This window comes from Miniopterus schreibersii, assembly GCF_964146895.1.
Source record: "Miniopterus schreibersii genome assembly, chromosome: 10".
In the NCBI taxonomy this organism is placed as follows: Eukaryota; Metazoa; Chordata; class Mammalia; order Chiroptera; family Miniopteridae; genus Miniopterus; species Miniopterus schreibersii.
In genome coordinates this window covers 52,515,072-52,531,441 of record NC_138110.1, presented here as the reverse complement: position 1 = coordinate 52,531,441, position 16,370 = coordinate 52,515,072, and the positions used below count along the sequence as shown (strand labels likewise).

Sequence of the window (16,370 nt, the reverse complement as noted above, 5' to 3'; positions counted from 1 at the left end):
ACACACCCGCCTACAAAAACTTCTACATAAGAGAAGTCACATAGGACATAATCCTATAAGAAACCCAAGTGGGTTCCACATTACATTCGCGTGATACATTTTGAGGGGCGGTCACTGATAAAAGGAGAACAAACATGAAAAGATAAAACAAGGTCTTAGGATACACTCCAAAGACAGAATGAAAATATTATGCTCCTGACTCTGGTTTCTTTCCTAAGTCGTATCTGATTGCTATAGAAACTGAAAGGGAAAATTTTCATTATATATGGCAGAAAAATTAGAAGTAGTTTACGAAGAGTTTAGTTTCTGCTTCCAAGACCCCCAAAGAGAAAAGATTTGGTGCGGCAGATGTTGGAATGCGGGACATGTTTGGCTGTCATTCAAGTGATGCTCAATGCATTTCGCCTTCACATCTGGGTGCAGAGAAGAACCTGAGAGAAGAGGTAGAGAAGAGGAAGTCCCACGACCATCACAAGGACTATGATCTCTTCCCCATCCAACCCTCCCCTTCCATCTCCTGTACGGGAATAAACAGATTAGGAGAACACCTCCAGTCCTTCCTAAGTCTGGCCTTCACTGGGTCTGACAGATCACTCTCTCCTTGTCATTTCCATACTCAGCAGCCTGACACCAGTCCTGTCCTGCCAGGGCGTCCTTGTCAGATTCATTCATGACCTGACTACATCCTAGCTTCTTTAATTCTACCTGCTGTTGCCAGAATAATCATCCTCAAGCACCATGTATAGTTTTCAGGCCCTTGACCCAGGCAGGACATGCAATGTTTGTGGTTAAAATCTTAATTTCACCCAATATTCAAGTCCCCCATGTCTGTCCCATATTATTACTGTTTCCCACCCTGTGCTTTTGTCTCAACTTCACTCATCTTTTTATGAGTATCCTAGGTTTGCGAGGGGAAAGTGACCTAAAAGATCATCTAATCCAGCTCTCACTTATTATGCATCCTGGACCTGAAGATCTGAAATGTGAGATGACTTGACATATGTCTCATAGTATCTCGTAGTTTCATTTATGTCTTAGTACCTTGACACTCAATTGGAAACTTGTTTCCATGAGTGATGCAATTTTTCTTTTTCATTCATTCAGCACATTCATTGAGCACCTACTATAAGCCAGATACCATATGATAAGGCATAGGATAAGGTAATGAGCAAAGAGGTTCATACCCTGTCCCCATGGCATTGACAATCTGGAGAGGAGGCAGGTAACCTAATAACCACTCAAGCATTTGCTGACAAACTGTGATACATGCTCCACAAGAAAGGCATGTCATTAGCAGGTGGTGAGGGGAACTTAGTCTATCCATGGATTCAGAAACACTTTCCAGAGGAAGTAATATTTGAGCTGACATCTGGAGCATAGTTAGGCACAGGGGGACAGGTATTCCCATCAGAGGAAACACTATGTGCAAACCTTGAGCTACAATAGAGCATTACATATTCAAAGAGTTGAATGTGCCCCATAGAGCTGGGGGCCCAGTGAGGATAGAAAGGTTAGCAAGGTCCCAGTCATGTTGGACTTTACATGTCAGGAAAAGAAGTTTGAATGTATTCCAACTGTAATGGATAAGATGGAGGGTTTCAAAAAGGAGAGAAATGTTTTTAAGAGACCATTTTGGAATTCTAGTTCTGATGATGGCAGGATAGTTTATATTCTACAGATAACAATGATCATATCTTGACAAAATGTAAAAAACAACTGTTTTAAGGCACTGGAGAGTGACCAAAATAAAGCAGAAACTGGACTGGTTTTAATCCTTGAAAGAAAAGAACCACATTGGGAAAGATCCATTTCACATGGTTTTTCACTAAGGACAATCCCAAATCCAACTGCATGTGGCAGATGAAGTTCAGGCAGAAAGCCACAGTCTCATGCCCTGAGCAATCAGGAGACAGCATTCAGGATGGACTGCCAAAGGCACTATATATTGAGTGGGAAATCCAGAGAGGAGAGAAATACAAAGGGAAATCTCCAGAATATTTTATAAACTTCCCTCAAATCCTTAACTGACTCCTCAGTCTCTTCTGTGCAGGTGAGATTCCAAGGATTCAAGGTGATTACGTAATACCAGGATGGCTGGAAAGCCAAACAGAGATTTCAACTGGTACCCATCAGAGGTGATGTCCAAGTCTGACCCCTGACATGTGAGAGGGACTTGATAAACACTTTTACGCAGCTTTAAATGGAAAGCCTGAAAGAACCATGACTTAGAAGTAAAGGCAATGTTTCAGGACTAATGCGTGTATCCTAAGGGAATATTCAAACAGGTCTGCCCTAGCGAAGCTGAAAGCCAAATCTTCACAAATTCAAGGTGATCCAGCAATAATTTAACTGCCTGCCAGAAGAAAATACAACACACTTCAGAAGAAGATGACAATCCAAAGCCCCTACAATGTTTCATCCTTATTCATTTTGCCCAGAGATAATAATCAGCAGAAGAGTCTAGATGCAAACCCAGGCCTCGCTCCAAAACCCAAGCTCTTGGCTTCCTGGTAGCCAAGGCAAAAATGAAACATCGGCTCCAGAAAGCGCCTCTCACAGGGCCTGGCAAATTCCATGATGCCTGATAAGTGATTTCCCTGCCCATTCTCGCATAGCTCATCATGAGAGAGAAACTTTTTCCTGAACTTGAGCTCCACAAAGAATTTGCTCTGTGGTTTTGTACAAGATACACTGATACAACATGACGGATAATGTCCCCAAGGTAAACATTACCAAAACAGCAGAAGCATTCCACATCACACGAAAATGGAGGGCATAATGTTAGATCCTAATTTATTAAGTGCAATTAAGTAGGCATCTGGAGTATAAATCCAGCTATGTAATGTTTTCTCAAAGTGGCTTGGAAAAGCTGGGAGGAACTTGGTATATAACTTGGCTTCTAGGAGAATGGTTTTCTCATTTCTCTTGCCTGGAAATGGTCTACTTTTAGACTTCTGCTGCTCTCTGGTGGCTCTGAGAATAAAAGCACCCAGCAAAGACTCTCCACTCAAAACTCCCGACCCATCCATCGGGGTGGAAGGGGAGGAGCAGCTGAGCTCCCCACACACCACTCCAAACAGGTGGACCTCTTGTCAGCCCTCGACCTCTGCCTCCAACAAAATCCCAAGTTCAAGTTCAGCCCTTCAGCACTCTCTCTCTTTCTCTCTCTCTCTTCCTCTCTCTCTCTCTCTCCTGTCATTGCTACCCATAGGCAGGTCTGCAGCAGCTCCAACATGGACAGGGGTAGGCTGCCCCAGGTAAGAAGGAATGATCTAGAAAGGATCCTTCTCCTGGTGCTCAGCCTGAGCTGCCCGGGGCTCACACCTCCCTCTCCAGTACCACCCCCCACCTCAGCAGAAAATCATCCTCCAGTATTTTAGGATCCCAAGGCTGTTGTTTTTCATTGAAAGCTCTTTACTGATATTTTTTTAACTATATGCATGTATTAGTTTGATTTTTTTTTTTTAACAAACAATAAAATGATAAGCAAAACGATGGTAGGGGAAATCTGCCAAAATGTTCTGCAGCCAATCACACTGACACAGCTTCCCAGTTCCCTGCAACACGAGCCTGGAACCATAGGCGTCCCTGGGATGGCCACTGCACGGCTCAGGCCAGCCACTCTTCTCAGATCAGGCGACACTGACATACGTCTACTCTACTCAAAGAGATGAATGTTCTAAACCCAGTAGAAACCAGAATTTCACACTTAAGTGTGAAAACAGAGCCAGAAAAGGGGGCACAAAAACGCATCGGTGATGGGAAATTTTTTTTAGATGTACCTCAACTTCTTCCATTAAAGCATTTTTGCAACATCCAAGGTAAGCATTGTACCTTTTCCTCTCCTGTTTATAAAAATCCTACCTACTTAGCAATTTCTGTCCAGATTTTAATTGCATATGCCCTTTGACCGAGTATGGCATATACAGTGCATTACCTACCGGCCCCCAGAGCATTCTCTCCTTCCTTGCTGATAGAACCTTGATTTTTATATCTAGGTGGGCCTCTCCCTCAGCCTCGGGGATGAAGCAGGATTCATTTGAGACAGTCACATTTTCCCATTTCCGTTTGCAAACCTTTGCTTTTCCTTCATCTCTTGCGACTACAGTTCTGGTCAATAAGATAAGAAGGGAAGTCGGGAGGGGAAGGCTTCTGGGTAAAATGGCCTCAGTCATTAAAAGAAAAGCACTATTTGAGATAACTTCGAGATATTTGACTATTTGAGGTAGGCTTTTTGCCACTGTCTCCTGTACACACTTTCTTCCTGCTGTGACAGCTAGAGCTGCAGCAACCATCCCCCACCTGCAAAAACAAAAGGCAACACGCTGATGGTGGGAAAAGAAGGAGTGTTGAGCTGCTAAGCCAGCCTCACCCCTTCTCTCCAGACTCCAATGTGAGAAAATTCAGTGTCTTCATCGGCTAAGCTACTGTGAGTTGGGTTTCTATTACAAATTCCTAACAGATAGACTTGAGAACTACATTCATTCTTTCGTTCAACAAATACTTATTGAGGGCCTTTTTTCTTTTTTTTTGCCAGGCTCTATTTAAAAAAACTAAAATTCTGCTACTAGGAATTTATTGAGATTTACCTGCAAAAGTTGGCCAAGATTTATAGATACAAGGATATTAATGTCCAACAAGGAATGACTTGTTAAATTAGCTATTTTCATGGAGTTCTATTAAAAGAATGTATGCAATGACATAAGATTTCCAAGATATGGAATATGATCCATTTTGTATACATAAAAATGTAATTTTTAAAAATTATTTTGGTTTTGGCCAGCCAGGCATAGCTCAGCGGTTGAGCATCGACCTAGGATCTAAGAGATTATGGTTCGATTCCCAGTCAGGGCACATGCCTGGGTTGTGGGCTTGATCCCCAGCGGGGGGGGGTGCAGGAGGCAGTCGATCAGTGAGGACTCTCTTATCACTGATGTTTCTCTCTCTCCCTCTCCCTTCCTCTCTGAAATCAATAAAGATATATATATTTTTAATTATCTTGGTTTCAAGAACGTAAAAACACCCCCTCCCTACAGTAACACTACCTGAAGGAGACAAACTGCCTATCTTGGAGCAAAGGCTGGCAGCCAAGGAAGGAGGTCCAAGGTGGAAACATGCAAGTGAGTATAATACTCTAGCCCCTCAGCCAACTTCCATCCCCAACCCACATTCTCTGATAAAAGAAAGGTCAGCAGAACCAAAAAGAGGCCTGACTGTCCTACTATTGAGGTTTAACAGTGACATCTATGGCAGATCACCCCAAGTTTTACCTTCTACCCATCTCTCCCCTAGCCACACCCAACCTGCACCCATTTTCAGTGTTCTCAGAAAGAATGGATTTCCTGTCCTTCCCAAATAAGTCTCATAATCTCACAGCCACGCTCAGACCCCATAGCTGTCTTTCCACATCTTAGTCCTCAATCAGCACAGACAAGAGGATCAGCACCAGCCTTTATTGGGGACAAGAAGCACCACATACCCACTGCCCAACCCCAGGGCTATTTCCTATGCTCAGGGCAGCAGCAGGGACAGAAGCAGAGCGGAGGGCAATGAGAGCCTCTGGGAGTATCACAAGCCCACGACATCACCCTCTCCTGGCTTCCAGGACAAGCCGCTTGGAGTCACCAGAGCAGCTCAGGACAAATCAGGACAGCTAGGGCACCGGGGTCTCTGCAAGAAGAAACGTCAAGTCACAACTGTGCCCTCCTAGCTCCAGGTCCCCAATGTGTTTCCCCTCCACCCTAGAGAAGCTTGGCATATATCGCTCTCAGAAGCCTTAACTGACTGACTCCCTGCTTCCTAGACAATCCAGTCCAAACTGGCATGAAGACTCTTATCATTCAGATGTCAACTTTATATCTCCTGTTATAACAATAGCATGTCTGTTCCTTTGCCCACTCTCACCCCCCACCTCCACCCCGGCTCCCCAAACATGTCATATACATCCCACCTCCTGTGCCTTTACTAACAATCACCAGTCCGCCTGTCCAGCATGTTCTCTGGGCTGTCCTCCCTTTGTCACATTCTGCCTCACCTTGAGGGTCCAGCTCAAATCCTACTTCTAGCAGAAAGGCCTTCCTAAGGAGCCCCACCCAACTCTGGAAGCCTATAAGCCCATACTGTCCATGCAAGGGTTCTGTGATATATGATCTGGAACGTATGATCTTTCTCTCCAACTAGACTCTCCAGGGCAGAAACAAACTTTTTCCTAGCCTTCTGAAGTCCCCTACCCAGCACCTAAGCCAGTGCTTCACATACGGCAGTTAGGTCCATTGTTTTTGAGGATGCTGGACTGCACTCACCTAATTCAGAGTCAGACCTGATGGTCCAGTTGGGATTCATGGCCAGTTGGGGAGGCAGAACTGGTGGGACACAGAAGCGGCCACAGCCTGACTTGCAGCACTTCGCCCCGGCTTGACAGTTCTCATCCACCATGCAGCTGACAATGCACAGGCCCACCAAAATGTTCGGACAATCGCCACCCTGCCCTGTGGGAAAACAGGAACAGGCAAAAGGGATACTTGGCTCCACTGACTGCAAGTTCCCGTCTGGAACTCAGGCATGGGGCCTCCCAGCGAATCCATCACTGAACCAAAGATCTGGCTGGGAAACCTTGAAACTGGATCTGAGAATCTCTAAGGCCCCAAGAGAGCACCTGGACCAACAGTTTTCAAATAGTGTCCCACAGGGAGCTCCTCAAAGGTACCTCAGGGTTTGACACCTCTGTGGGCATGGGGCTGGGGGGCATGCAGAAGAAGCGAGGCTCCCAGAAGGCTGCCCTCTCCCCGACACCTGGGCTTCACAGTGTCACTTCCTCGGGGAGGCTTCTCTGCCACCCTAGACAGATTTTGTGCTGCTCTGTGCTCTTTTCATCCAACTTCACTGTAACTCACTCATTTGTCCACCTTCCCTGATAGGCTACATGCTGCAGAAGGACAAGAGTCTGTCCCCAAGCCTTGGCATTGCCTGGGTACATAAATGAGCTCTAAAGACAATATCTGGGCCAGTGATTCTGAAGTGGAGTTCCACAGTGCCTGGCACAACAGGAACACTCAAAAATACGCATTTGTTTAAAAATATATTGAAGAAACAAAGAAATCAGGTCAGGAACGCTTTCACCTGTTGCATGTGTGGCTTCCAACTAAGAGCTCCTTTTGGAGGCAGGGAAGCTTTATGCTAAGAATCTTAGATCAGAAAATCATGATCTTGGGCAACTCCCTCATTTTATAGATGAAGAAATTGGCTCAAAAGAGGGGTTGGCTCACCCAAGGTCACAGAGCAAATCTACAGCAGAAGCCAGACCGGAAGCCATGCTGCCTTCCAACCTTGGGATTTTCCCTGCTACCCCCGACTCTCCCAGTTATTAATGCCAACAAGGACCCCTGGCCCTAGGAGGAGGGGTTGCTTTGGGTTGAGGGGCCCATGGGGACAGGAAGGATGAACACTCTTCCTCCCAGGAAGGGAAAGATGAGAAGGCCACAGATGACTCCCTCCCAAACTGACTGGGACTCAAGGAGCACTCAAGGATTCCTTCCCCAAAAAGTCAACATACCTCCCTTAATGTCTCCACGGCAGGTGTGGCCACAGCCAGTGCTGCAGCATTTATGCCCCTGGGGACAGGACTCGTCCCCATCACACAGTTCCTCACATGGAAGGGGGTCAGCTGGACATTCACCTTCAAACCCTGCCGTAGAATCAGAGCGTTGGGTCCCAGAGATGCTCCAACCCAATGTTTCCAGCTATTTTTACTGTGATTCTTGAGTACAAAATACATTTTTCATTTATTAATTTTTAAACAGAAGTATGTTTAAAATGTACAGACCTAGGTACATTCACATATATGCAACGCTGATACCATATATTCTATTTCTCCTTTTCTTAATGCAGGCCATAAACGACTAAGTTCATTTCGGGACTTGCAGTTTGAAAAACACTGTTAAGGTCTGACCCACTTTCTGGCTGTGGTAGACATCTATACTGGTGGCTCCCGATGAACCCCACCTTATATAGCCCCCTCCCAGATTGTCTCTGGGCTTGACCATGTAACTTGCTTTGACCAACAAGACATCAAGTGCAATTCATGCAGCAGAGGCTTTGCTAAGCAGTTGCATAGTGAGGCCTGTCCTCTTAAGAAGACTCTCCCTTGGGAACCAGCCACCATGCCATGAGCAGCTTGGGCGAGAATAGACTACGTAATGATGAGGTGCCCCATGAGAGAGAATCTGAATGAAGAGAGGATCCTGGGCATCCCAGCCACAGTCGAGTTCCCCACTGAGCCCCCAGCCACATGTGCCTGTTATGAGTGACCCCAGCTACGCCATGTGGTATAAGAACTGCCCAGCTAACCCACACTAAGTTTGTGGGTGGTTTGTATGAAGCAATAGATAACTGAAACTCTGGTTAACAGAACCGCAGGTTTGTTCTAAGATGCAATGAGCCCAGCCAGCTAAAATAATTTGCTCCCCCCATTCCCCTGTAACTAGGGGTCACCACAAACTGAGATGTAGCTGGCAAACTTTTGCACTTCTGATAATAAAGACTACACCTTTCAAGCTGCCCCTCACTCCCATCTTCTTTCAGTGCAAAGACAAACACAGGGAGGTACAACAGCCTTCTCTGGACCAGGAGGCAACTAGTATAAGGAGAAAGTCAAGGGTTGCAGAGAGGAAGAGAGAAATAGCCTTATCCTTGTTAGCATTATGGAGCTGCACCTACTTTAGGACTTTTTCTTATGCAAGAAAAATGAACCCCTATTGGGTAAATTTTCTGCTGCGTACAGACACATCCCTGATGTGCCCTGTCACCACCCCTATGAAGATAATGGAATTCAGAGAAGAGGCTTGCCCAGAACTACAGTGAGTCAGTGACAAACTGACTCACAGGACAAAACTCAGCCTCCTGGTTTGCTGGGGAGCACTCTTTCTGCTACATCACCCTTAAAGTATGCAGGAGCCGAGCCAGGTCCCCTGGAGCAGGCACGCCCAAAGAAGCCACATCCAACTAGCTCGCCATGACTCATTCAGCTCAGTGTTTATTTCAAGTTTTTTAAAAGGAAAAAAGTGACAAGTAATTAAAGGCTTTGCGGAAAACCAGCGCAGGATTGGCTCAGTGCCTCTGAGTGAGAGCATTTAAGTATGATTGCATGTGGCTGGCTCCGGGAGGTCCACCTTGATAGAAAAGGCAAGTGTTGGCCTCCCAAGAGAGCACACGAAGCTAAAAAATCAAGGTATAATCACCCCGTACTCTAAGGTTTTTCAGAACAGCTCCTATTTCAAATGCTCCGTGCCAGTGTCAGATGGCATCAAAACTATGTGTCCTGATTTTTACTCAGAAAATATGGTCACCTCTCTCATCATTGATGTTTCAGCTCTCTCTCCCTCTCCCTTCCTCTCTCTGAGATCAATAAAGATACATTAAAAAAAGAAAAATGATGGTCATTATAACAACCAGATGTACCTCTCCACACCTCCCCGCCTGCTTTACAAACACTAAAATCCATTTAACAAAGAACAAAGCCTTTTGTTCCACAGTTAAATCTCCCTGGTGGAAAAAAAGCAGCAACGTAAACTTCTCATGGAGTTACAGCATGTGGCCTAGAAAGTGGGTCCTAGAGTAGCATGCTTCCCAGAATTCAGCCTTCTGCTGAGCTTGGCCCTGAAGTGACCAACGCCAGGAGCTCTCTGCTGCTGGAAGAGAGTAGAGGTTTGGTCTCTATGCTGGTCCTGGGGATGAGGGCAATCACTGGCAGAAAAGTGAAATTCCAAGACGTCTCAAGCCAAGAAGGGCCCTCTGAGCTATGGAACCTACTCCTCTTCTCTTGAAAATAGACAGACATCCAGGAAAGGAGAGGGACTGAGATCAATGATGGCAGAATTGGGCCCCGAGCCCCCAGGTCTAGGGGTGCCCTTTAAACCACATCACTATGAGCCCCTACTCCACAAGGATCACCCCCAAACAAATCAACAAGCGCTGGGACTCACTCAGCCCAGTTCTGCCAAAAGAGAAGACCCAGAGATAGACAATTTAAGGGGTTAGGAAAACATAAGCAAACCAGTGTGTCAGGAGGCCCCAAGACCATCTCAATTTGGTGACTCACTAGGACAAACAGGACTTGGCACGCAGTTGTACTCATGGCTCTGATTTACTACAGCAAAGGATACAATGGCCAGCTCCTTCTCGCTCTCCAAGTTAAAACAACACTTTCTCTATACCTCTCTTCTCCTTCATAGCACTCGTTGCAACTTGCGGTTATTATTACTTATTGATTACTTCCTGTCGCTCACACCATGAGAACAAGGACCATGGCTGCCTTGGTCACCAGCAGATGTCCATGTGTTAGGTGGGGGAGACACTGGATACGGAGTGAGTAAATGAAGGAGTGAGTGAGTGAATGCAAGGTCAGACTTCAGGCAGCTGGGAGGGAACTCGAATAGAAAGGTGCTGGCACAACTACGACTGTCGAACATTATTTGACAGTTTTTGTATAAGCTTTTAAAATGCATTTTTTTCTAAACTGCATGATATAGACAGAATGTTTTTGTTCTCAAAAGAATTCATATGTTGGAACCTAATCCCCACTATGAGGGTATTTGGAAATGGGGCCTTTGGGAGGTGATTAGGTCATGACAACAGAGCCCTCATAAATATTTGTGCCCTTACTGCCCTGCCACCATGTGAGGTCACAGCAAAAAGACGGCAGTCTATGAACCAGAAAGCAAGCCTTCCCCAGACACTAAATCTGCCTGCACCTTGACCTTGGACTTCCCAGCTCCCAGAATTGTGAGAAATAAACTTCTGTTGTTTATAATCCCCCCAGTCTATGGTATTCTGGTATAGCAGCCCCAACAAGGACATTGCATTATCACTCTATGAGGTAAATGTCCTTATCTTCATTTTACAGATGACAAAAGCGAGGTTCAGAGAGATGAAAGGACTTGCCCAAGACCACACAGCAGGCAAGCAGAGGAGCCAGGAGTCAGACCCATGCTCAGACCAGAACTGCCTCATTGGAGAATCTGGCCGGTGCCCTAGGCAACCTGATTGTCCCACCACCCTACCAAACAGAGCAGCACAGGCTATGGTCAACCTCTGGCAATATCAGAGCTTAGGGAAAACAGAAGTTGTTCATAGCCCAGAAAGGAGAGCTTCCTGTGGAGTTGGGTGTAGCAACCAGTCCCGCTGAGTGAGTGCCCAGCCCTCCTCTAGGACAGGAACTATAGAAAAGTAGTTAACTACTAACACAATAGCCACTATCACCTCTCACCAGACTAGGCACCCCACTCAGCCAACAGGCTCTGGGAGATCACTATTCTAGCCTGCCTGGCTCAAAGCAGAGAGGAAGCCCCAACTGGGCTGGCCAGGGCCCAGAGCAGCTCACAAAGGTGCCTTGCCAGGGTGCCAGCCTCATCCCCGGCCCCAACAATGCAGCTATCGCTTCAAACACTGGGCAGATTGTACCAGGCCCTACATGCTGGTGATGAGTGACATGCCTGAGACAGATTCCCAGGCTCTGGTTCCAGAGCTGGGCCTCAAGAGTCCTGGCAAGGAGTACAACCCTCTATTCTCTCTTATGGGCAGGCTGCCCAAGAGAGCTGCCTAAGCCAGGCAGAGGCGACTGCACTGGGCGCAGGGAAGGGGCCTGCTACCTGGGGAGGTCTGGCTGGGAGGAAAGAGGTTGTCACATACTGTGGAGGGTCAGGGTCTCAAAGAAGAAATGATCAGGGGAAGAGAAAATGATCCTGCTTCTTGATAAAAGGGACTGATCAGAAACTCACCCTAAGAGGCAAAAGGAAGAGAGCTCATGTATAGTGAGGGCCAAACACTTTAGATACTTTGAATCATTACAACAACCTTCAAGGTTTATTCTTTTCATTTTACAGCGAAGGGAACCAAGGCTCAGAGAAGCAGAAGAGACTTGACCAGGGACCCACTAGCCAGTAACTGGTGAGCCTCAGGCTTGAACCCAGATCTCTGACAACCAAAATCTATGCTTTTTCATTGTAATATGATGTCACATGTATTCAGATGAGAGAATGGTTCCAATTCCTTTAAAAAACATAATGGAAGATATGAGGTCCCATTTGAGATAGCAAAGAAGATAATAAAATAATCTGGGCATTAACTTATCAAGAAATACTTTAAAACTAGGAAACACCTTGAAATGCACCAAATGCACTTGGAAAATGGGAAGACATAAAGATCCAACATTGTAAAAACATCAGTTCTCTCTAAGTTAATTTATACATCTAACACCTCACCAATAAAAGTAGCCTCAGTATTTGGGAGGGGAGGAAGGGGTGATGATAATAAAATATATTTGGAAGTACAAGCAAGCACAAGTAGCCATGACAATCTGAAACCAAGGGAAATGAGAAGGGGGTAGCCATGGGAGACACATTATCAATGTCTAGTGCTTTTGGAGGGCCTCTCAAGGGAATAGGAATGCGCCAAAGAATAGAGCAGACAGTTCTGTCACTTCTACCTCTGAATTCTCTCAGTTGTGTCACCTTTCTCCATCCCCACTGCCACCTGCCTGGTCTAACTGCACCCCATCCTCACCTGGCATCGCTCTGTCCCTCCCTGTCTCTAACCATACCAGCTCTCCTTCAGTTTCTCAAACGCGGCAAGCTCCTCCTCAGCTCCAACACTTCTGCAAGGAATGTTCATCACACCCTTGACCTAACTTCAACTCCAGGTCACAAGTTAAATGTCACTGCCTCAGACTGGCCTCCCTTGACCACCCAGTCTAAAGTGAGTGCCCTGTTATCCTCTCTCAGCACCCTTTAATTTTCCTCCGTGTCCTTGCCACGGTTTGAAATTACATATTTATTTGCATGCTTATCTGTTAAGCCCCTTTCTCCCGCACTAGTCTAGGAGCCCCACGAAGGCAGGGACTGGATCTGCTTTGTTCACCACAATTACCCAGAGCCCATCACTGGATCTGGCAAATAGTAAACACTCAGTAAACATTTGCTACAGAAATGACATGCAAATGGACAAGTAGGTCATGGAGACCCAGTTAGAGGAAGAAGAAATCTCTTTCAAACACCTCCTTACTAGAATCAGAATAAAATAGGTCCCGTTTCCAACAGGAGATGGCCATCCTATGTGTGGACAGAGGGGATGCGAAGTCTCAGAAGCAAGTAAGTGGGGAAATGAGTGCTGCCTTGTATAGGTAGAAGGATTCTTTTTGCTACCTCTCTACAGATTCTCCGGCTAAGATTTTCATAGATAATACTGCAACTGACAACAGGCCTGGAAATTACCTGGCAGCTTTCAAATCTGCCCCAAATACGGATACGCCAAGGTTTCCCTGTAGCAGCCTCCTCTGCCAGCCTAGGCCACGTCCCTCAGACCATCACGGCTTTGGTATCCTTCTTATATCTTTTCTTAGAAAAGATCTCCAAATATAGGAGGTACTTCATTGTTTTTCAGAGTAAAGGAAAACCTATAACAAGATGGCACGTGCATATCTGAGAAAGAAACCAGGAGGCGAAGCAGAGCATGGGGTACGTGGCGAAGTTTCTTACCCAGCTTCTGTTTAGGGATCGGGACGACACAGCTTCTGTTGCAGCCAAACCTGCAGCATTTCTTTACACCGGGACACATCTCATCAGTGACGCACCTTTTAAAACAGGATTGTTTCCGAACAACCCTGGGACAATCTCCTTTCCTCCCTGTAGCAGAAAGGGAGACAGCCACAAAAAGAGATAATGGTGCCTGGTGACACCCACAGGCAGAGCAGATCAGCAAATCAGAGGAAGGAAGCCCTGAGCTTCATTTAGGACTTTCCACCCTGGTGCTAAAGCACACGGTGACAAGGATAATAGCTCATATTTGCTGTATCATTTACTGAGTTTACTTTGTTCCAGAAACCTCTCATCTGAGCCTCACAACAATTCTACAAAGGTACAAACAATTATCCTCATTTTACAGATGAGGAAATTGAGCCTTAAAAAGTTAGCACTTAAAAAGAACTATTTTCGGTTTATTTAAGGCTTAAGAAGGTCTGCCTGGCTGTTTACTCCCTTCATCACGATCTTAAACAGGCTTCTCTTCACAACTTTGCCCTCCAGCCTTCATAAGAACCCCGAGTTCAAAGTAAAACAGGGAGAATCAGTCACATGTTCTTTCCTGATAGAAGACAAACAACTGGGGACACTGAGTATTAAAGGAGAAAAGGCCTCCAAAAGAAGAAAGAAGAGGTGCTCCAGGCAAGTTAGACATCAAGAGCCAATCTGGGAGGCGGGGCGCTCTCGGGTTGCCTAGCCCAGGGGCAAGGTCCGGAAGCTCACTGGGGTCTGCCCTCATACCAACGCACCCTTAGGCAGGCCTCGGCAGACCCTCCCGCAGCCAGTGCTGCAGCACTTCTGCCCCGCTGGGCACGATTCATCCCCCTGGCACAGATCTTTGCACGGGTTCTTGTCAGGAGGGCATTCTCCTTCTTTCACTGCAAGAGATATCAAGCGAGGTTGGGTTAACTAGCCAGGCCTCAAGAAATGGGGAATGGGAGCCAAATGTGCTTCAAGAACTTTCAGCCTCTCCAAACACTCCTCTCTAAATCTCTCTGCAACCATGTTCCCCTCCACCCACACAACACTACCACACACACACACACACACACACACACACACACACCCCACTACCAAAGGAACAGCCATTCTGCAGATAAAGGTTGGGGTGCTCCTGTTCTCATTTAAGAAACTCTAGGGGAAAGCCAGACTGGAAGTCCTATCTCCTTGTCCAGAGAGGGTGAAGAAAGCCAGGGAAACCCACCCTGGCTGTCCCAAAAACCTATGCATCCAGTCCCGTCCTACAGAGATGACCATCTCCAAGAGTGAGGCCCTTCGCTCTGGGAGGCGGCAGGGGACAACTTCTCTAGTCACTTTCTGTTACTGTTAGCCAGGGATCCCAAATGATAGCTCACCGTGCTCGCCTGCAGTCACCCAGAACATGAGGAACCCAAGAACAAGAAGTGCCTTCGGGAGGAAGAAGCAACTCAACATGATGACGATGCTGAGAGTTGAGATGAAAGCTCAGGTCAGGCCAGAGGTGTTCACCTTGCCCAGAGTATCAACGGAGAGAAAGGTAGGACTGGGAGACTGGCCCAAACCCAGCCCCCAAATCTTCCCTTTCGCAATAGTCCCCAAGGATGGCTTCTTCTGACAAGAAGAAAAATGATTGGTTGCTGGTGTGTGGGAAAATTCCTGGCACTACCAAAGGGCACATGTGACTGTGGTGATCAAACTCTAATGCACAATACACAATACACCTGGCCAATGACGACAAACCTGGGAAAATGGAGGGATGGCCACTGGATCAAGGATCAAAGAGAGCCCTAAAGGGCCTTGGAAGGACACAGTGACATGATTAAGAAAATAACCAAAGCTAATAAAATGTTCTGCGGCTCCTGTTTACCCTAGCAACCTAGAAAACAGATACTTATAAACTAAAAAAGCTACAGAAGAACTATATTTGAGTCTGTTCAGAACTAATACAAATGCACCAAAACCTACATCTTGGTACCTCTGGCTCACACAGGCCATCCTTGGACTGTCTGAAGGCTAATTGACAGAACCCCAAAGAATAGTTACTATGGTTCAAGTAGTCTAGACCATATATACTCTTTTTATTTATCTCTTCTTTCTTTTGATTTTTCTTTATCTGCTTATGACTTTGGTCAGCCATGATACCTAATAGTGTCCACTGGCATTGCTTAGCCCAGTGAGGTTAAAGGGCAAGGAACATTCAAGACTCAAAGTAAAAACCTCCTTAATAATGCCAAAGAGCCTGACTGGGCGTGGTTCAGCGGTTGAGCATCAGCCTAGGATCCAGGAGATTGTGGTTCCTATTCCCAGTCAGGGCACATGCCCGGGTTGCGGGCTCAGTCCTCAGTGGGGGGCGTGCAGGAGGCAGCCGATCAATGATGACTCTCTCATCATTGATGTTTCTCTCTCTCCATCTCCCTTCCTCTCTCTGAAATCAATCGTTTAAAAAAAAAAAAAATAGTGCCAAAGAGTTCATTGCCAGGAATTTGCCTTATTTTTTAAGGCTGATATTGGAACATAAAGATTGATGACCTATTATGTGCTTTATATACAATATTTTTTTTAATTCTCACAATAATCTTGCAGAAGTAAGAAAAGAGGCTCAGAGGGGCTGAGAAAAATTTCCCAAGGTCATAAAGCTAGTAAGTGGTGGCTGCTGGAATTTAATAATAGTAATGACAGAATTGTTTTTGAGGGTTTACTTGTATCACAGTTCTAAGCACTTTACATGAATTAACTCACTTAATCCTCACTGCAACCTTATGAGTTTGTTACTATTCCCGTTCTATGGATGGGGAAACAGGCGCCGAAAGAAACATGGGT

The 16,370-nt window shown here is 46.0% G+C and overlaps 1 protein-coding gene across 1 annotated transcript; it reads right to left on the bottom strand.

The window, feature by feature from the left end:
- Positions 1-5,438: 5,438 nt before the first annotated feature.
- WFDC3 (WAP four-disulfide core domain 3) lies at positions 5,439-15,080 on the bottom strand. Its single transcript, XM_081149437.1, has 6 exons — positions 14,927-15,080; positions 14,321-14,449; positions 13,530-13,676; positions 7,553-7,684; positions 6,303-6,488; positions 5,439-5,670 (listed from the first exon to the last, which is right to left on the bottom strand). Exons 1-6 carry the CDS (start codon positions 15,003-15,005, stop codon positions 5,654-5,656), a joined length of 690 nt encoding a protein of 229 aa, XP_081005563.1. The 5' UTR covers positions 15,006-15,080; the 3' UTR covers positions 5,439-5,653.
- Positions 15,081-16,370: the final 1,290 nt, after the last annotated feature.